The 23343-nt window shown below is 37.9% G+C and overlaps 1 protein-coding gene across 1 annotated transcript in view; it reads right to left on the bottom strand.

Moving 5' to 3' along the window:
* LOC131157261 (calmodulin-binding receptor-like cytoplasmic kinase 3) overlaps window positions 1–7065 on the bottom strand; it is a 34328-nt gene extending 27263 nt beyond the window's left edge. Inside the window, exons 1-2 of the mRNA XM_058111262.1 lie at window positions 5670–7065; window positions 5242–5484 (exon numbers count right to left, since the gene is read on the bottom strand). Coding sequence (XP_057967245.1) covers window positions 5242–5484; window positions 5670–5928 — 502 coding nt within the window. The 5' untranslated portion in view covers window positions 5929–7065. The remainder of the gene's footprint in view (window positions 1–5241; window positions 5485–5669) is intronic.
* Between the last annotated feature and the right edge of the window lie 16278 nt (window positions 7066–23343).

Raw genomic sequence — 23343 nt, 5'->3', positions numbered from 1 at the left:
TAAAATTTTGAAAAGATATTTCAGTTGTTATTTGAATTTTGAAATATCTAGAAGATAGGTACTCTGGTGTACTGAAGCTCTATAAAGAGTTATCATGTATCATGTTTCATATATGACAGAACATCAATTCAACTATCCTCTGTTTCTTAATCTCCTTTACTCCTATCACATCAATTCTTTTACATGGTATCATTTTGAGCCACAAAAAGACTATCGTCTCATCATGTCTTCCTCTCCTTCCTCATCCACTAGCACTGCTACTCCCTCCTCTTCTACCACTACAATCACTCCATTTACCAATATTGTTTCAATCAAATTGACTGGGTGCTGGAGCAGAAAGATGATGGCGGTTTAGCCAAGATTCGGTAACAATGAGCAGAGAGTAGACCTCCTCAAGTGTGACATGGTCAGTGCAAGCATAGATGGAGGACACAAAGCTATCATATTCATGCCCTAATCCAGCAAAAACATAAGAAATGACATTGTCACAATTGAGAGGTTGGCCGGCCATAGCAAGTTCATCAGGTAATTTTTTTATCCACAAAATAATCTTTGGCAGATTGACTGCCTTTCTTTGCATTTGCAAGCTGAGTTCGAACCTGGATGGTACGAGCACTAGACGGCGAAGAGAAATTTGTCTCAAGTGCTCGCCAAACCTCATGAGAGGTTGCATGAGAGATAACCTGGGCTAAAACACTCTCAGTCATGGAAGACATGAGAATGCTCAAGATGAGATTGTCCTGTTGCAGCCACCGAGTATGTGCAGGAATTGGAATTTGAGTGGTTGCACCTGTTTCAGGATGCGGAGCAACAATAGTTTGGGGAGGGATTTTGGACGTACCATCAAGGTATTCATATAGACCCTGGCCACGGAAATAGGGCACTAATTGTGCCTTCCAAATCCTGCGCATGCTCAGTGGGTGCGACAGGACAATCTCATCTTGAGCATTCTCATGACGTTTGGCAAGCACTTGAGAAAAATTTCTCTTCGCAGTCTAGAGCTCATACCATCCAGGTTTGAACTCAACTTGCAAACGCAAAGAAAGGCAGTCAATATGCCAATGATTATTTTTTGTCAATCAAAAAATTAGCTGATAAACTTGCTATGGCCAGCCAACCTCTCAATTGTGACGATGTCATTTCTTATAATCTTGTTGGATTAGGGCACAAATATGATAGTTTCGTGTCCTCCATCCATGCTTGCACTGACCATGTCACACTTGAGGAGGTCTACTCTCTGCTCATTGTTACTGAATCTCGGCTAAACCGCCATCATCTTTCTGCTCCAGCACCACTTGCTGAGGTTAATGTCATCCAGAGACAGTCGCAACAAACCAACAATAGGGGACGAGGTGGCTCTCATGGTAGAGGCTACCTTAACAATTCTCAGGGAGGGGGTGCTTCCTCCTATAATCGCAGTGACACATATTCTTCTTCTACAGTTGTGTGTCAAGTTTGCGGGAAACCTGGCCACTCCGCTCGTAAGTGCTACCACCGCTTCGATCTCACCTATCAGGATCCTCCTCGTTCTCAGAATAAAAAAGCCTTGGTTGCAGCTAATAATGGCAACTAGGAGAATGACTAGCATGTGGACACAAGTGCTACTCACCATATCACACTTGATATAGCCAATCTAAACCTAAAGAGTGATGACTATGATAGTACAGACCAACTTCAAGTTGGCAGTGGTCAAGGTTTGTGTATCTCTAAAACTGGCAATTCTACACTTAATACATCATCTCATTCTTTTGTGTTAAATCAAGTCCCCTTGGTCCCTCAAATTAAGAAAAATTTACTTTCTGTTCAAAAATTCTGTATTGATAATAATGTTTATTTCGAGTTTCATGACAAATATTTTCTTGTGAAGGATTACTCAGCGAACGTCCTTCATTGAGGTCAATTCAGTAATGGTTTATACCATTTTTCCAACACCAACGTTCATCCTTAAGCCCTTTCAAGTATTCGTGTTTCTTTTGATCAGAGGCATTGTCGCCTTGGCCATGTTGCTCCTCAAGTTATTCAACGTGTTGTGTCCTTCAATAAGCTTCCAGTTGATAAAATAACGAGGCACATTGTGTGCCCCGATTGCCAATTAGCCAAGAGCCATGCTTTGCCTTTTAGCACTTCTAATTATGTTTCTCATGCTCCATTAGACTTAATTTTCACATATGTATGGGTTCCGGAGTCTGTAACCTCAACTACAGGTGCTCGGTACTATGTTAGCTTTCTGGATAATTATTCAAAATTTTTATGGTTATTCAATGTTATGTGGAAAAACATTTTGAACGTAAAATAAATGCCATACAATTTGATTGGGTGGTGAGTATCGTAGGCTACATAATTATTTTCAAGAAAATGGCATTGCACATCGTCTAGCCTGTCCTCATACTCACCAAAAAATGGGCTCAATTGAACGAAGGCATAGACAAATTGTTGAAATTGGACTTAGTATGTTATCACATTCGAATTTACCTCTAATTTACTGGGAAGACGCCCTTTATACTGCAACTTATTTAATTAATCGTCTTCCCACACCCATTCTCAACAATTTGTCACCTTATGAAATGATCTATCACCGAGTCCCGGATTTTTCTTTCTTACGGGTCTTCGGATGTGCATGTTGGCCTAATATTAGACCATATAACAAACATTAATAAAATTTCCGAAGCAAATCATGTGTTTTCCTTGGCTACAGTGTTAATCACCATGGGTACAAGTGTCTTGACTTATCAATTGGTCGAGTTTATGTGTCTCGTCATGTAATCTTTGATGAAAATTTGTTTCCTTATCAGAAAAATACCTCACCCGCACCATCTTCAACGTCCAACTCGTTCACACATGTCGCCTTGCCTATACATCTCAAATTAGCCCCTCCTGCCAGAATTAATGATATGCAATCCAGGATCTTACCATTTGAAAATAACCTTCATGTGCCTCTAGTGTCTCACTCTACAGGAACAGATGTAGAAGCACCTGTCAGACCTGCTAATTCTGCCTCTTAGTCCGTCATAATAGCTGTTGATACCTCTTTACCCTCAAGCATACCAGAGGATACAACTCAGCAAGCCTTGGATCCTACTGCTACACAACAAAGCACCAGAATGCATGCCATGGTTACCAGATCAAGGAGCAATAATTTTAACCAAAACCCACCTTTGATGATTTTGTGAGGTATCCCCTACCGAAAGCCTTACTTAGCTCTCTTGATTCTACTGATGTAGAACCATCGTGTTATAGTGATGCAGCCAAATCACCACACTGGCGTGCAGTGATGAATGCTGAGTTCGATACCCTTTTACACAATGGAACATGGTCATTAGTCGCGCCACCTCCAAAGGCCAACATAGTTGGCTACTAATGGATATACATAATTAAACGACATATTGATGGTTCCATAGAGCGGTATAAAGCGAGGTTGGTTGCCAAAGGATTTCATCGGCAAGAAGGTGTCAATTTTAATGAAACCTTTCGCCTTGTTGTCAAGCATGCTACAATTCGAATTGTCTTGTCACTGGTTGTCTCTTTTAACTGGCAGATTAAGCAAATTGTAATACAAAATGATTTTCTGCATGGAAAATTGGAGGAAGAGGTATATATGGCACAACCTCAGAGCTACATTCATCCGCAGTATTCTCATCATCTTTGCAGGTTACTTAAGTCATTATATGGCTTGAAACAAGCTCCGAGAGCTTGGTTCTCTCGTCTAACTAATAAGTTACGACAGATTGGATTTCGTAATAGCAAGGCTGACACTTCTCTTTTTATTTGACGCAAGAATGGTGTTCTGGTTGTGATTCTAATTTACGTTGATGATATTATCATCAAGGGTAATTCCAGTCATGCCATACAACATGTAATTCGGGCCTTGCATTCTAATTTTGGCGTAAAAGAGCTTGGTGACCTTAGCTATTTTTTGGGGGTAGAAGTCTTGCACTCAAGAGAAGGTATGTATTTAACTCAACGTAAGTATGTGGCTGATCTTCTGAAATGCACCACATGGCAAAAGCCAAGCCGTGCACAAGTCCTATGTCAACTAGCTGTCAACTATCTGCAACTGAGGATGCTAAATGTTCAGATCCTCATCTCCATAAACAGGTTGTTGGAAGCTTTCAATATTTAGCTTTCACCATACTTGATCTTGTTTTTCCAGTACGCAAAGTAAGTAAATTCATGCATAACCCGTTGGAACCACACTGGCATGCTGTAAAAATGATTCTACATTATCTTAAACATACCATATCAAGGTTTGTACCTCAGTAGGTAATCTAATTTTGCAATTCAGCTTTTTCATATTCCAATTGGGCAGCTGATCGAGATGATCGTCGATCAATAGGTGCATATTGCATCTTAACGGGCAATAATCTTATTTCCTAGCGGTGCAAGCAACAATTCACAATTGCTCGTAATAGTACTGAAGCTGAATATAAGTCACTGGCAAATACAACTTCAGAACTACAATGGTTGCAATCAATTTTATGTGAAATTGGCCTTAAAGTTCCAAAATCACCTGTGTTATGGTGTGACAATATTGGAGCCACATACTTGGCTACTAATCCTATGTTTCATGCTAGTACAAAGCACATCGAGATTTATTTTCATAATGTACGTGACCAAGTTCGAAGAAAGCAACTTAATGTTCAGTTTATATCTAGTAGAGATCAACATTCTGATTCATTAACTAAGTCGGTGTCCCCTCACAAATTTCAATTCATCTTAGCCAATCTAAATGTTCGACCACTACCCTTCATATTGAGGTCGCATGCAGAGGAAAATGTGGAATCGAATAACAAACCAAGCAAGCAAAGCCGTAGCTGTCTATTGGAGGAAAATAAGGGGGAGAATTAGGAAGACAACAGATCCGATCTTCTGTTGTTATTTAAATTTTGAAAAGATATTCTGTTGTTATTTGAATTTTGAAATCTTCTTCCAATCTTTTGCTGTCATTTAAAATTTTGAAAAGATATTTTGTTGTAATTTGAATTTTGAAATATCTAGAAGATAGCTACTCTCGTGTACTGAAACTCTATAAAGAGTTATCCTGTATCATGTTTCATATATGACAGAACATCAATTCAACTATCCTCTGTTACTTAATCTCCTTTACTCCTATCACTTCAATTCTTTTACAACACCGAACTCCACAACGAATGACTCTAGAGGATCTTGATCCCACAAATGCTGTCAAGATCTCCAATGACAAGACTCAAAATGCTTTGAAACACAATAATGTTTAATACTCACCTGAACTCAGTTCTTTTGCAAGAGTTGTATGGGGAGTTTCTTTCCTTTTTGAACGAAAGCAAGGACATAGTAAACCACAACACAGGACAAAAATTCCAGGAATTGCCACGGCCATCTTCTTTGGGGTTAAGAGAGATTTCTCAGTTTTTCTAGAATGATTTTTCTGAACAAAATTAGGTCTTGTGGACTCTTCTGTAAATACCTTCTGCAAAAGTTTCCTTCCAGCCTTGAAAGGTAGCTCAACTGCACAAGAAGATAATAAACAAGAGTTTGTAAAATTTACCCCCAAAAAAGAACTATTAAAAAAACTAAGCAATCAGCTCCATTCAAATGCCTAAATGCTCAAACCTCTAGAACTGGTAAAACACATCTGAAACAAGGCATATAGAAATATAAGTATCAAAATAATATTTCACAACAGGCCTTACCTAAAGAAAAGTCGAATCCACAATAACCACTTCCGAGGTATTCCTCAACACTGCAATTATTTGCATAATAAAATTTGATGGCCTTGCAGAACAATTTTTTGTGTATGAGGCGGCCATTTATGTAGAATAATTCATGGCCAGAAGAATTTGTATGGGTGATGCGGTCTTCTCCACAAATCTTAGATTGTATCAACAATCCAGAAGCAAGACTGCTTGACAATTGTGCTAATAACAATAGACTCAACAGCCATTTAGCCATACTCAACAAAACAAGAAACCTAGACTCCACCTTTAGAAGTAAAAGATAATGAAAGCATCTTTTACACTCTCCAAATTGCCACCAAGTAAAATCGAACAAAAAGAAATATCATGGTGCAGAAAAAGCTTACCAAAATGCGACCAAGCTATTGAATATCCAAGTCACCATGGTGACAATGGAGAGACATCCAGATGTAAAAGAACTGAAATTTCAATCAAATGCCCTCAACAGGTAAGTTCAATTATCAACAATCGCCACAAATTTTCAAGCAAGTCTCCAAACCTAGAAACCAGACACTGCCGAAAGGCCTGACAGTTCAAAATCCGATGTTCTTATAGTTGAAGTGTCCAAGTTTTCTCGTGACGCAAGCTAAATTTTGGATGATCACAGCGAAATTTCACCAAACCCTAATGTACCCGGTTTGGGTAATTGACAAAGGATTGAAACCCAGATGGCAAAAGAGCAAGAAGTCTAAAACCAACAACTGCGAAGTGTCGAAATCCTCGAAAATGAATCTAATTATGCTATACCCAATTACCCAAACCAGAGACGCGACAAACCCAGATGAGAAAAGAGCCAAAACTCAAAAACCGAAGATCAAAAGGGCCGATATTAGGATCTGAGCTCCGAGACTAGCAAGAAGAGCACAATAAGTTCAAATGGTCTAAACCACTTATGAATTCATCAACAGCAGATGGAGAAATGGACCTGTTCACCGGCGGCCGAGGTTGGGGAGAAAACCCAGACCGTCTTTCTCGATTCTTTTTTTGGAAGAAAATAAAATAGAGAATAATCAACAGAAGGCGATAACAAAGAAGGACCCGTCTCCTTGTAAAACCAAGACAGTGGGTCTGATGTACAGTATAGCTTACGGCCGCCTTGACGTATACAAAACTCAAATTTTAGTAAATGTTGACCGCTAGAAGGACGTCGTCAGCCGTCATCGCACCAACTCTCAAAATTTCTTAGGCCATTTGCGGGCCTTCGGAATCAGAGACCCTTGTCGCGAACAGATATCGCTGGCACCAAGACAAGGCAAGATTCTCCTGTGAAACAGGCTGTTGACTAGGACGCCACACCACTGTTTCCAGCACTCACATAATTGATCTTGGTAGTCGCTTGGCATTCACACGCTACTCATTGAAGTAACCTGTGTTTTTTCCTTTTCTTTCTTTTTTCTTCTTCCTTAGTTGTTTACCAGCTGTCTATTGTATTTTGTCATGACAATTTTAATGACGTAGATTTAATAAGTATACTTCTTTAATTGTAAGCAGTAATTTGTACTCACGCATAAATTTGTATGAACGAACTACATTGAAAATACCATTGACCAAAGTCCAATTGAGTTTGTTTTTATTTCTTATACTCATTTATGAAAATGAAATTTTCATCCTATTATATTGGAGGAGATAGTAAGTAAGGATTTAATCTATCAAAAGAAATGATTCATAATCACATAAATTGGCAGAAAAAGATTTATATAACCGACCCCACTTAGTGGGACCTAGGTTTAGTTTTGTTGTTGTTATTGTATATTGGAAGAAGAATAGACAAAAAAAATCATTTTTTAAGAAAGAAAAAAATGGTCTAAAATAAGAAGAATAGGGTTAGAAATAATTTGTGCGTAAGGAAGATCAAAAGGTGATTAATATTATCAGCATCCCCCTATGGTTACTCGTTCAAATGAACAATTATCACCTAAAATATTTTGAATGAAAATATTTGGTTGCTAAATTGAAAAAAAAAAATGAAATATTTTGAGAAAAAAGAGGCTTTAAAATATCGTACATGATCCATTAACATAAAAACATTTTTTTTATGACCTGGGGGCTCCAACCACCATTGCATCACTTTGGACACAATGGTGTGGCACCAAACTCGGGGGACTGAAAGCTGTCCGCCGGTTGACGCACCTTGATAATTCACTAGGATAACTTCTCAAGGGGAAATTGAACCTGTGACCTTAGGGTCATCAAAGTCACAAATCACTCTTACCGCTTAAGCAAACCTAGTTAGGTAACATAATCACATTATTGTATCTCCTATAACGAAAGAAGAGGGAAAAAAAAATCAAATAAATCATTATTTTGTACTAGTTTTATCTTAATTAGGTTGATTGTGGATCCCATTTCTCAATTATCTAGTAAATTAAGAGATGAGTTATTTAATCGTGCTTAAGGAGAGAAAGTGGTTATTTTTTCTAAAAAAAAATCTATTTTGAAATGAGATTTGGGAATTATCTTTTTTCTAAAAATAAATTATCTAACGACGACGATGACAAGATAACACTAATAATAATAATACATTTTAGCCTAAACAACAATCTCATGGGTTCCTCTCATATAACTAAGAGTACATGGGAAGGAAGTTGTTTATTCCATTCTAAGGGGAGAAGTAAAGACCCTATCTTGGGTAACGTCAAAATTGGTTGTCATTACTAAATTGAGAGTTTTGAATTAAAAAGATAAATCTATAATGTAACTATGTACAATAGTATATAAAAAAAAAAAAAAAGAATAGAAAACTTATCCTTGTCTTGTTGTTAGAATACATTTATCTCTCAACAATTCAATATAAGGTTGGGAAGCAACCTATTGAAACTAGAAGAGAGAAATAAGACCTATGTCTGTAATTATTGATCTACCTCATTATTAGTGAGCATAAAAAGTGTCCAAAATTGCATGTGATAAAGAAAATGAATTGGAATATAAAATATGAATATGCACAAAAGGCATACAAAATGTTGGATGATGGTATTTACATATTTTTAGTTTATTTGTTTGTATCTTTCTTTTTTTTTTAATATCTATACTAAAATAATTATAAAATCTATTTATTAATGCTTAAAATAAGTCAAATCAAGATAATGAGCAAAGGAAAACGGTAAAATAAATTAGTGGGTGAAACCTTCTTAGATCCCTTGCCATGTTACTCATTAAAAATGTCCAAACCAAATTTTAACTTTTAGAATTATTTATTATACAGTTAAGTTTTCAACAAAACATTAAGTTAAAGAGCTCATCCTCAAAACCTAAGTATTAAGGAGAGAGAGTTAAAAGGATCTTATACTAGCTTGGGACTGCCCACAAAGACAATGTGGGATTTGACGCACACCAACACTCCTCCTGGAGCCCATGGGGGGAAATGAGGCGAGGAGGAGTGTAAAGACCCGAAAAATAATAGTAATTAAATAAAGAGGAAAAAGGAAAATTTAAAAGAGGTCAAGCAAGGTTCGTTGACGAATGCCTTGGCTTCATTGACGAACTCCTTTATACGATTCGTGGATGAAGTTTAGTGCCTCGTCAACGAAGAGATACCGAGAGGGGGACATGCAGACCCTTTAGGTCATCGACGAACTCATCATCCTTGTCGACGAACTTCCTTTTTCAGTTCGTCGACGAGTCCACATGTCTCGTCGATGAAGCCACATGATAGCAACCTATATATATACGCAAAATCGGATTTTGGGCAAAAATTCAGCTCTCTCTCTCTCTCTCTCTCTCTCTCACTAAATTTCAGGTTTCTCTCACTTCTCTCTAAGATTCCGGCCCCATTTCTCCCCGGTTCAACAATCAGAAGCTATCACGATGATCCTGAGGAGATTTTCTGCAACTTAGTTGTGATGCCCCGATTTTCGTACCAATTTTTTTTTATATAAACAATAATAAATATTCACATGTCATCAACAATATTCACAAATTGACCACGTCAACAACCCTATTACCACCTATATGACCCGACCTGCATTGGGTACTAGGTAAATAGCCATTTTATTTATACAACCTAACATCGGAAGACAGTATATACATAACAATCAGAATACAATACCCAGAGTATCAACATACATGTATGTACATTACCATCTCATACCCAAAAACAACACAACCCTACGGAAATTACACCTCCCTAGTCCAAGAACTCACCTTGTGTATCAGGGTCTCAGCTCCCTACTGTCTCGGAGCTCTTTCACAATTATTTACAGTATGTGGCAATATGAGTTTAGTTATATCAAAATACTCATTAAAGTGATTTTCATCTGAGAAAGTATAAAGTTCATTTTCATACTCGTATAGATATACATCACAAGCTTTTAAAAGTTTTTAATTTCGTTTCCAAAATCATTCGTACACAACTCATGTTTACTGGGGAAGTTCATGAGAATAAGGAAGCTTAACCGCCCATACAAGCAGCTTCCCTCTACCCTGATATTGTTTGTATTTTTACCCGGATAACCCGGGTTCGACAACAACTGATACTTATCAAGGCACTCACCTTACTCAGTAAGCTCTCAAGCGGTGTGTTTTACTTCGCTTTAGTTATTTATATTATTAACTCACATTATTTCTTTCCTCATTTTCTTTCACATTTCCATTTTCATTTCATTTCCACTTTCATTACATTTTTATTCTCACATAGCTCATGAGTGTCTCAAGTAATCAACATACCCATGTCTATAACTTATGGCTACCCTAAGAATATTCACTACGCCATGCTTCCCCCCATGGTCAGGGTTGTGTGGGTCGAAAGCTGAATCTAACCGCGGTTGGCCGACCTAGTTAGATCAAAATATCATATCGCATATCTCGTCTCTATAGTACAACTGGCTGGCCTATAGCCCTGATCCGGACTCAGGGAACACAACAACTCTACTATATTGCTCAGTCGATTGTCACACCACACACTCCACGAGTCTGTGTGGTTGCACTAACACCACAAGCAACAGTACCATGCTTAATATCACAATCCATCATTAGGGTTTCCATATCTGTCCATCAGGGTTAATCATTGCCACATACCTGCAATCATTATGTGGTATTGACATTTCATCAATCACATTTCAATGATCCTATTACAGCTTTCGCACTTTGCAATGTTCACATTTCTCCAGTATTCACAATCAATATTCTCATTTCAACCATTACATTTCAATTTCTGTATTGCATTATTTACGTTGCAATATTCTCATTTTCTCATTCTTAACTCAGTATTTATTTTGCCATATTCACATTTCAATATTCATATTTCCATGTTCATTGTAGCATTAACATTGCAATGTATTTTCATTTCAAAATTCACAACTCATTTCATCATTTCAATAACATTACCCCAATTCAATATTCATTTCATCTCATAATAATGTATACATATTTCATTTCACATTATTCAATCTTTCTCAATAATATTTCAATAATTCATGTTTCATCATTTCTTAGAATAAATATTTTCCAATACTTATCACTTCCATCATTTACCACATTCAAAAACATATATTTGAATATGCATTTCATAATCTCATAATTCTCAGGGTAAATCGTTTAATCCAGTTTTAAACATATATCAGTAAAAATCATATGCCACACAAATTTCATCTGATACTTATATCATAATAAATTTCAGGTAAAATATCATAATATCATTTTCACATAACAACTCAATCAGTATTTCTCAAATCAACTATAATAATTTATTCCCCTTACCTGGCTTACTGAGAGTCTCGTTAAAACTCAGATCCTACACCCCCGGCGCCTGCAACCCAAATCATGCAATTCGCTTTTTTCCCAAATTAATTAACTCATTACATAAAATAATACTCATATAACCTTCCCTACACTCCATATACTTCAAATTAACATTTAAACGAATATTTAACACCCTTACCTGGTTTCCTGAACCATGTCTGCAGGGTCCTGAAATTACACCTGCGGCGCTTACCCAAGCCATGAATTCAATAACCCAAATTCAACCTCAGAATGCCCAATATTTTAGAATTTCTAAATCTACATTAATTAAATAATAATTGGGCCCTTAATAACCCCCTTATCCTAATTTTTGAGTTATGCCTATGACAACCCCACGAGAAATTCGCTCCGTTAGACTTGTACAAAATTATCCCTAAATTCTCGTGGTAATGTCCGATTGTCAATTAGGCTTAAGATTTACGATAATTAAGGTAGGAGTGAGAATGTAGCTTATCCCAGGAGATATGTCTACGCCGTTTCTATGATAAATCCGCTCCGGTAGAAATGTCGGTGGTGAAAAATAGAGTCCAACGGTATTTTCTAATTTTTGATCGGGCGAAAATTAGCCAAAAAATTGAAGAGAGTGGGGGAGAGAGACAAAGGGACGCGTAGGGGCTGTTCTCCGCATTAAATCTATTTTTTTTCCCTTTCTGCTTCCTTTCCTTCCTTCAAGAAGGATCTATATATATATATATATATATATATATATATAAATTATATTACATTATATTATTTAATTATTAATAATAAATTATTTATTTATTTTAATTAATTGTTTTAATTTAATTTTAATTTTTTTCAAGATCACTACACCTAAGTATTTTTGGGGTCCTTACATTCTACCCTCCTTATAAAAATTTCGTCCTCGAAATTGCTATTCATCTGCTTCCCATCCTTAAAAATAACACTTTCAATTTTATTAATTACCTTCACTTATGGCGGAAGAATATTGTGGTTACAAAGAGGCATTTGGGAGATTACAACTACTCAAAATTCTTCCAAAACCATTCATATCCCAAAACTAAAAAATATATATATCTTACGCTACACTATACAAATCAAAATACAACATTATTATTCACTCTTATTTTGACTGACTCAACTCTGAACTCCACTGAATAAATATAGATATCTCTGGCACATCTGATCCTCTAATTCCTAGGAAGCCTCCTCAACAGCATGATTGCGCGATAAAACTTTTACCAATGGAATTTTCTTTGTGCGTAGCTCTTGTTCCTTCCAATCAAGAATCTGCACTGGCACTTCCTCATAAGCTAAGGTATCACCCAGCTCCAATGCTGATCACATGGGAGGGATCTAGGATGTATTTCCTCAATATAGAAACATGAAATACGTCATGGATCCTAGATTGGACCAGTGGCAATGCCAACCTATAGGCAACTAGACCCACTCGTTCAAGAATTTTGAATGATCCAATATACCTAGGGCTTGGCTTACCCTTCCTCCCGAACCTCATAACTCCCTTCAACGGTGCCACTTTTAGAAATACATGATCTTCTACGTCAAAGTCCAGTTCTCGTCGGCGAGCATCTGCATAACTCTTCTGTCGGCTCTATGTTGTTCTAATTCTATCTCTAATGAGTCTGACTTTATCCCGAGTCTGTTGTATCAGCTTTAGACCCAAAATTTTTATTTTCCCAATCTCCTCCTAGTATAACGGGGATCAGCACCTCCTACCATATAATGCTTCATACGGTGCCATCCCAATGCTGGCCTGGTAGTTGTTGTTATACGCAAACTCGACTAGTGGCAAATACTACATCCAACGACCTCCAAAATTTAGCACACATGCTCGCACCATATCCTCCAGAATCTTTATCATCCTCTCCGTCTGCCCATCTGTATGAGGATGAAAAGTTGTGCTGAATAACAATTAAGAACCCATGGCCCCTTGCAAACTCCTCCAAAAACAAGATGTGAACTGTGGGTCTCTATCTGAAACTATAGACACAGGGACACCATGGAGTCTAACTATCTCCTGGCTATATAACTCAACCAATTTGTCCATGGAGTAGTTAACTCTGATCGGCAAAAAGTGGGCAATCTTCGTCAGTCAATCCACAACTACCCAAATAGTGTTATGTCCATGCAAAGCCGGTAGTAGTTCTGTGACGAATCCATCGCTATATGCTCCCACTTCCACTCAGGAATGTGGAGTGGCTGCAATGATCCCGCCAGTCTTTAATGCTTAGTTTTCACCTGCTGGCATGTCAAGCACTGATCCACATACTGGGCCATCTCTCTCTTCATATAGCTCCACCATAAAAACTTTCAAAGATCTCTGTACATTTTAGTGCTACCCAGATGTACAGTATATAGAAATCGATGTGCTTCCTCCAGAATAACCCTCTTAATCTTGGGGTCGGCAGGAACACACAATCTGGTACGGAACCTCAAGGCTCCATCATCTGAGATGCTGAACTCTGTCTCCTAACCATCTTGTACCTTCTACATAAGCTTTACTAGTTCTACAACATTCCTATGAGCTGCTTTAGTTCTCTCATGTCACCCTTTACCAGATCCACACCAAGCCTCTCTAGATCCATTTGGATTGGATTCTGAATCTCCACTGTAGATATAGATGAATCCACTGATTCTGGCTCAAAGCATCAACGACCACATTAGCCTTTCTCGGGTGGTAGCTGATAGTGCAGTTGTAATCCTTTATCAGCTCCAATCATCTCCTCTGTCTCATATTTAACTTATTCTACTTCAAGAAATACTTTAAGCTCTTATAGTCAGTAAATATCTCACACCTACCCCCATATAGATAGTGTCTCCAAATCTTTAGCGCGTAAACAACCGCTATCAACTCCAGATCATGGATAGGGCAGTTCTTCTCATATTCTTTCAACTATCGAGAGGCATAGGCTATCACTCTCTCTGGCTGCATCAACACGCATCTGAGCCCTTTATGGGGCGCATCACTGTAAATTACAAAACCCTCTTCTCTTGAAGGAATCGTCAACACATGTGCAGTGATGAGTCGCTGCTTAAACTCTTGAAAGCTTTATTTATACTCATCAGACCACTCAAATTTCATGCCTTTCCTGGTCAATCTGGTTAGTGGGTCTGACAGTTTAGAGAAACCCTCAACAAACTTGCGGTAGTACCCAGCTAATCCTAGGAAACTCCTAATCTTCTGCACATTCTTTGGTCGTACCCAGTCTACTACCGCCTCAATCTTACTTGGATCAACAGAAATACCACCTCCGGATATAACGTGTCCAAGGAAGGTAACATGTTCCTGCCAAAACTCGCACTTCTTAAGCTTCACATACAACTTCTTTTCTCTCTGCACCTGAAGCACTATCCTCAGATGTTCCTCATGATCCACTAGGCTCTTCGAATACACCAGTATATCATCAATAAATACTACCACAAACTGGTCCAAATACTGGTAGAAGACCCTGTTCATCAAGTCTATAAACACTGTGGGAGCATTTGTCAAACCAAACGGCATAACCAGAAATTCATAGTGGTCATACCGTATTCTAAATGCCATCATCGGAACATCTTCCACCATGACTTTCACCTGAAGGTACCTAGTGCATAAGTTTATCTTTGAGAATATCTATGTCCCCTGTAACTGATCAAACAAATCATCGATACAAGGGAGCAGGTATTTATTCTTAATAGTTACTTTATTTATTTCCCTATAGTCGATGCATAACCTCATCAACCCATCCTTCTTCCTCACAAAAAAAATCGGCGCTCCCCAGGGTGACACACTAGGCTAAATAAACTCCTTATCTAACAGTTCCTGCAATTGTTCCTTCAATTCCTTCAATTCTGTCGGTGCCATTTTTTACGGCGCCTTTGAAATCAGCACTATCCCCGGAATCAAATCAATAACAAACTCTACCTTATGATCAGGAGGTAGTCCTGACAAATCCTCGGGGAATACATCAGGAAAATCCCTCACCACTGGGATATCCTCTACCCTAAGCTCCCCTTCTGATACTGCCTTCATGTAGGCCAAGAATCCCCGACAGCCTTCTAGCGGCAATCTCCTCGCCTGAATAGCGGATAGTAACTAAGGTGGGGTGCGCACACATGATCCCACAAATCTGTACTCATGTCCCTCTAGAGGTCTGAACACTACCTCTCTCTTATGGCAGTCAATGCTAACATACTGGTCAGCTAGCCAGTCCATCCCCAAGATTACCTTAAATCCATGCATATCTAAAACCACCAGATTAGCTGACAAAGACCTCCTTTGAATACCCACTGGACAGTCCCTGAGTACCTTTGTGCATATTCCTACAACCCTAGTTGGCATAGCAACAGACAAACTAATGTCTAACTGCTGAGGTTCAAACCCACACAAATTAATATATTCCCGGGTGATAAAAGTATGAGTCGTCCCTGAATCAAATAAGGCAGTCGTTTTAAATGACAATATTGAAACAGTACCTATCACCATATCTCCTGCCGCCTCAGCATCTACTGGCGTCAGTGCATAAACTTGTGCCACCGGTGTAGTATTCCTCCATTGTCTATCTCAAGGTGCTTAATAGCCTCCTCTATATGGTCAAGGAGTAGCCACTATCATTGGCAGTGCCTGATAGTTTCTCACGATATGTCCACGCTGGTGGCACTAATAACATACAACCTCCCTCACTCGGCATACTCCCGAGTGCCTCCTGAAACATTTGGGACGAGGAGGGGGCATATGTCTACCCTGTACTGCTCAATCTCCCCTCTGCTATCATATCTCCTCCACAACCCTCGACTAGACCCTGCTTGAAAATTTAAAGGCCCGACCTCTTTCCCTGCCTTTGTGTTGCTGCGCCTCTCTGTAGGCTGCTCTCAATCACTACAGTTTTGTCTATTATATCTGAGAAGGTCTAAACCCAGAAGCCTACCACCTGCTCATACAGATTCTGCCTCAGACCCTCCTCAAACTTCCTCGCCTTCCTCTCCTCTTCTGGTATTAGATACGGAGCGAATTGGGACAACTCAATGAATCTCGCTGCATACTACTGCACCGTTAAAGACCCCTGTGTCAGATGCAGAAACTCTGATACCTTCGCACTCCTGATAGTAGCAGGAAAGTACCGCTCGAAGAAAATCTCCCCAAAGCGACTCCACGTCATTGCTACAGGGTCAGGCCTCTACTCCTCCAATAGTCTCATCGACCTCCACCAGTGTTTTACTTCTCTAATTAATTTAAATGTGGCAAATAACAACCTCTGCTCATCTATACGTGAGAGGACTACCAGTATGTCCTCTATGTCCTAGACTCAATTCTCTGCTACTAGTGGGTCCGCTCCTCCAGCAACAGATGGGGGTCGCATACGCGTGAACTACTCGATCGTGTATCTCCACTCCCCTGAGCTCATAGCCATCTCGGCCATCACCTATTGGGGCAGGCTACGCAATACCGCGTCAGGGTCTCCGCCACCCATATTGAAAGGTCCCGCTCCATCACCTCCCACACTCATGTTACTATTCCCTAGATCCATCCTGCAAAGGGAGCAACTAGTCTCAGTATACAATTACTATCACACAATCAATACACTACTATAACTCATAAATTACCCTCACATAACCATTTATCTCCACACCCTCAATCCCCATTTAAGATTCAATGCTACCACTCAGAAACAAGATCCAACGGTAGTATCCATGGTTTTCTTGAAATCGTCACCCCAGGAAAAATATAGAAACAACCTCAATACTCCTGTCTCTAGGCCGCAAGATAGAATCTTAAATTCTCACCTCATCCTCTAACAATCACTAACTCACTTTTCAATCTACTCGTCTCCTATTTTCCTCGAAATCCATTCTTATACTCTAGTTTTGTATTCCGCTTTTTACTAAAGTCTGCAACACCTAGCAACCTAGGCTCTGATACCAAACTATGACGCCTCGATTTTTGTACCAATTTTTTGTATAAAAAATAATAAATATTCACACATCATCAACAATATTCACAAATCAGCCACGTTAACAACCCTGTTACCACCCATATGACCCGACCCACATTGAGTACTAGGTAAATAGTCATTTCATTTATACAACCTAACAGCGAAAGACAATATATACATAACAACCAGAATACAATACCTCGAGTATCAACATACACACACACACACACACAGATATATATATATATATATATATATATATATATATCTGTGTGTGTGTGTGTGTATATATATATACATACATACATTACCATCTCATACCCAAAAACAACACAACCCTAGGGAAATTACACCTCCCTAGTCCAAGAACTCACCTTGTGTATTAGGGTCTCAATTCCCTACTGTCTCAGAGCTCTTTCACATGGCCTATCTCCGTTCCTTAAAAATTTCAAATAATTTAGGTGAGACACATCTCAGTAAGACGGAATAAATTATTTATAATATGTGGCAATATGAGATAAGTTATGTCAAAATACTCATTAAAGTGATTTTCATCTAAGAAAGTATACAAGTTCATTTTCATACTCGTATAGATATACATCACAAGATTTTAAAAGTTTTTAATTTTTTTTCCAAAATCCTTCGTACACAACTCATGTTTACTAACGAAGTTCCTGAGAATAGGGAAGCTTAACCAACCATACAAGCAGCTTCCCTCTGCCCTGATATCGTTTGTATTCTTACCCGAATAACCCGAGTTCAACAACAACTAATACTTATCAAGGCACTCACCTTACTCAGTAAGCCCTCAAGCGGTGACGACACTGACCATATATTTTGTATCGTATGCACTGGAACTGAATTGTGAAAATACTGGAACTGTTTTGTGTAATGTTTTATGTCGAAATAACATTTTTATACCACACACTGGTATAACCTATTTCTTCCTTACTGAGAGGTGTCTCACCCCGATTATACAAATATTTTTCAGGTCCTTTGAGTAGCCGTCACTAACGTCCTAGCGTAACAAGAGCGTGGTTGTTGGTTAGCTGCGTATAGTACTTGTGTAAGTACAGACTTTGTAATTGGGTTGTCATTGTTGGGTTTTGTAGACACCCAGTGTAGTGACCTGGGGAATTATGGTATTTAAATAATGAAATGAAGAAGGAAAAGGAAATTGCAATTTTAATACTTAAACAGGGTCTCGTCGATGAACACAGGGAGTTCGTCGATGAGTATACATGAGTGGCTTGTCGATGGGGACGTGTCTCGTCGATGAGAAGATAATGAGAGGTTATTTTTTCATCTCTGAATTTCATCGATGAGAAACAAAGGTTCATCGAAGAACTTCCTTCGTGACCTCATCGACGAGGTGACGTGGCTCGTCGATGAAGGCCAGTTTATAAATAGCCCTAAATGCGATTTTTCAGCTGATTTTTCGCGCAAAAACTTCCCTCTCTCTCTCCTCTTCGATTTCCACCCCTTCTCTCTAAGTTTCTGGGCCAGATTCTCATGGGTTCGACGATCTAAGGCCACCATGATACTCTTGGAAAAGTTCTCTTCAAATCCATTGGAGTGGATCGTTGGTGGGGCTAGCTTGAATTCCATCCAAGATTCGGGATAAAGCTTTCTATTCAGTATTTGACTTTCCTGCAATTGTAGAAAATGCAGTACGCGTAGAAATACTGAATTTCTGTTCTAAGAGATGTTATTTCCAAGGTGTTGAACGGGGAACCCTGCGGGTGCAGGACTGATATACTTTAGGGGATTTTTTAAAAGTCAGGTAAGGGGATAAATTAAGCTAGTTGTTTTATGAAAATATATGTATAATCTTATAGCATTTGATTTCAGGATAATAAATATATATATGCATTATGTTTGGAAAATACTGCTGTAAATGACGATATGTTTTGAATATGTGTAATACCCATTTTGTGTCGGTAAAGTCGGTAATGATTCCTCACTCATTATTGATGATGTTCTATTAGTTGAAGGTCTAAAGCACAATTTATTGAGCATAAGTCAACTATGTGATAAAGGCTAAAAAGTATCATTTGAACATGACAAGTGCATAGTTGAACACAAAACTGATAATAAGATACTGTTCATTGCTAAGCGTCCTTAAAATGTATATACCACAAGCTTTGATAACTTAACTTCATAAAGTGTAACATGTTTATCTACTATGAATGAAATAAGCTAGATTTGGCATAGGAGACTAGGACACGCAAACATGGATTTAATCTCAAAACTAGTTAAGAAAGAATTAGTTAAGGGACTACCTAAGACTAAATTTGTGAAAGATAAAATTTGTAATGCATGCCAACTAGGAAAACAAGCTAGGACAAGCTTTAAGAAAAAGAAAGAGATCTCCACTACTAGGCCACTTCAAATGCTACACTTAGACTTATTTGGACCAAACCCAATTAAGAGTTTAGGAGGAAAATCATACATTTTTGTCACAGTTGACGACTCTTGAAGATACACATGGGTACTATTCTTATGTCACAAAGATGAAGCATGTGAAAAATTTATAAACCTGTGCAAAAAAGTCCAAAATGAAAAGGGATATACAATTACTAAAATGAAAAGTAATAGGGGTAGAGAATTTAAAAATCAAGGCATGGAAGACTATTGCAATTCATTAGAAATTGCCCATAATTTTTCAGCTCCTAAAACACCGCAACAGAATGGTGTAGTTGAAAGGAAGAATAGGTCTATACAAGAAATGGCCAGAACTATGCTTAACGAACATAAATTACCTAAATACTTCTGGGTCAAGGCAGTGAATACCGCCTACTATGTGCTAAATAGAGTTCTGATTAAACCATCACTTAATAAGACTCCTTATGAATTATGGAATGGCCATAGACCAAACATATCATATTTTCATGTCTTTGGCTGTAAGTGTTTTGTGCTTAGAGACAATGAGCATCTAGGAAAATTTGATGTGAAATCAGATGAAGGTATCTTCTTAGGGTATGCTTTAGATAGTAAAGCCTATAGAGTGTATGACAAACGAACATTGACGGTCATAGAATCTATTCATGTAGTGTTCGATGAGTCAAATCCTTTCTCCAAAAGAACTGATGAAGATGAAATTGAATTAAACAAAGAACTAAAAGAACTATCAATTGAGAATGATTCAGAAAAGAAAAATGAACTTAAAGAACCATCCTTTTAAATTGATCAAACTACAAATGAGGTTAATGAACCACCTAGCGAATGGAAATATATAAAGAATCATCTCATAGATCAAATAATAGGTGAACCATTACATGGAGTAGCCACTTGCTCCTCTCTTAGGAACATGGTGAGTCATTTTGCATTTTTATCTCAAGAAGAACCTAAGAATGTGAGTGAAGCTATAGAGGATGAATCTTGGGTATTGTCCATGCAAGAAGAATTAAATCAATTTGAGAGAAACAAAGTATGGACATTAGTTCCCAGACCAGAGGATAAGTCAATCATAGGGACCAATGGATATATAAGAATAAGAAAGATGAACATGGAGTAGTTGTGAGAAATAAGGCTAGATTACTAGCTCAGGGAAATAATCAAGAAGAAGGTCTAGATTTTGAAGAAACATTTGCCCCTGTAGCTAGGATGGAAGTCATACGAATGCTTTTAGCATATGCAACTTTTAAGGATTTCAAGCTATATCAAATGGATGTCAAAAGCGCATTTTTAAATGGTTACATAAATGAAGAAGTGTATGTAGAACAACCCCCAGGCTTTGAAAATCATAAGAATCCAGATCACGTGTATAAACTGACTAAAGCCCTGTACGGTTTAAAGCAAGCTCCTAGAGTTTGGTATGAAAGGCTAAGCGGTTTTCTATTAGAAAATGGATTTATAAGAGGAAAGATAGATACAACCCTGTTCATAAAGTCTAAGAAAGATGATATTCTCCTAGCGCAAGTACATGTAGATGACATCATATTTGGCGCTACAGATAAAGAATTGTGTAATGAATTTGCAAATACCATGCAAAATGAATTTGAGATGATCATGATGGGTGAACTAAATTTCTTCCTATGACTTCAGATCAAACAAGCAAATCATAGAATATTCATAAATCAATCAAAGTATATTAGAGACTTACTCAAAAAATTTAATATGGAAGACGGAAAAATACTAGGTACACCTATGAGCGCTTCATTGAAATTAGACAAAGATGAACAAGGTATACCAGTAGATGTCAAGCTATATCGTGGAATTATAGGTAGCTTGTTATACCTGACTACCAGTAGACCAGATATAATGTTTAGCGTATGTTTGTGTGCAAGATTTCAGTGTGCACCAAAAGAATCTCACTTGCTAGCTATTAAACGGATACTTAGATATTTGATAGGAACCGTGGACATTGGGTTATGGTATCCTAAGTACACATCCTTTGAGATTCTTAGTTATTCAGATGCTGATTTTGCTGGTAGCAAAGTGGATAGGAAGAGCACTAGTGGTACTCGTCATTTCTTGGGACACTCCTTGGTCTCTTGGTCTTTCAAGAAACAAAATTCAGGTGTTCTTTCCACAGCTGAGGCTAAATATAGAGCGGCAGGTAGTTGTTGTGCTTAAACGCTTTATATAAAGCAACAGCTGAAGGATTTTGGATTAAGTTATGAAACAAAACCTATAAGATGTGATAATACGAGTGCAATAAATATCTCAAAGAATCCCATATTACATTCACGAACTAAGCACATAGAAATACGACATCACTTTCTTCGTGACCATGTGCAAAAAGGGGATATAACACTAGAGTTTGTATGCACGGATGAACAATGAGTAGATATATTCACGAAACCACTTGCAGAGGATAGGTTTATCCAAATTAGGCATGAATTAGGTCTCACGCATAGTCAAGAGGTTGCTTAGAATCATGTTAGATGATATAATTCAAGGGGAGCAACATCATTTACGATATAATCACTTGGTATTGCATTAATCAATAATTGGACACATTCAAAACCTTAAGATCTCTAAGGGGAGAAGAACATAAGGGTGTGTCTACTCATGCTTTTATTTGTTTACACCTTTTTGTTGATGTCAAAAGGGGGAGAAAATTTGGAAGCAAAAATAATACAATGGAACTAAAGGGGGAAAAACATTTGGTTGATGTCATGGTTGAAACATCATGAGCATATTTATTATGAGCATATTTCATAATTTATTTGAATTTAGGCTAAACACTTTGTGTATGAACATGAGCATATTGTCATTTAGTAATTATTTGATGCATTAATTAAGGGGGAGCCTTGTTAGGTGTAACCCATTATATATTTTTTGCTCGTGCATTTGTCATCATCAAAAAGGGGGAGATTGTTAACTCTATGAGTCCAATCCGTTTTTGATAATGACAAATCACTTGGTATTTGATTTGTGCATGGAGTTTGTAAACAGGAACTACAGGAACTATATTAAGCATGCACGGAAGGATAACTAGTCATGGAAATCTTCAAATAAAGCTAACAAATCTTGGCAAGATTCATGGAACTCAAAGAGTACGAGAATTAAGATGCAAGCAGCAAAGTTCAAGAACATCTTGGGAATGGGTATTTAAAACTCATGTACCTACATTGTCATATGATTTAATTTGAGGCTCAACATAACTTAGAAAGACTTTAGGATTCATGCATTTCATATATATATATATCTTTAGGAGACATTCATGGACTTAGAAATGTTGTTAAAATCTTGGAAAAAGTTTTTATAAAAGGCCCAAGAAAAAGAGCAAAACATTTTTTTTTAAATTAGAAAAAGAAAATAAAAAGGGGAACTTCGGTAGCCTGAACTCCACCTCAGTAGCCTGAAAAATTTCTTCAGAAGCTTGAAGATTAAGTTCAGTAGCCTAAAGAATTAATGGGAAAACACAGAAAGTGGCCGAGGCACCTCGGTCGCCTGACCTTGGAACCTCAGGCGCCTAAACCCACTTCAGGAGCCCGAACTACCCTCTTTAGGCGCCTGACCATGTATTCCAAGCTATTTTTTCAAAGGGTTAA

The sequence above is a fragment of the Malania oleifera genome, chromosome 6 (genome assembly GCF_029873635.1).
Source record: "Malania oleifera isolate guangnan ecotype guangnan chromosome 6, ASM2987363v1, whole genome shotgun sequence".
Classification (NCBI taxonomy): domain Eukaryota; kingdom Viridiplantae; phylum Streptophyta; class Magnoliopsida; order Santalales; family Ximeniaceae; genus Malania; species Malania oleifera.
This window is presented reverse-complemented; position numbering and strand designations above follow the sequence as displayed.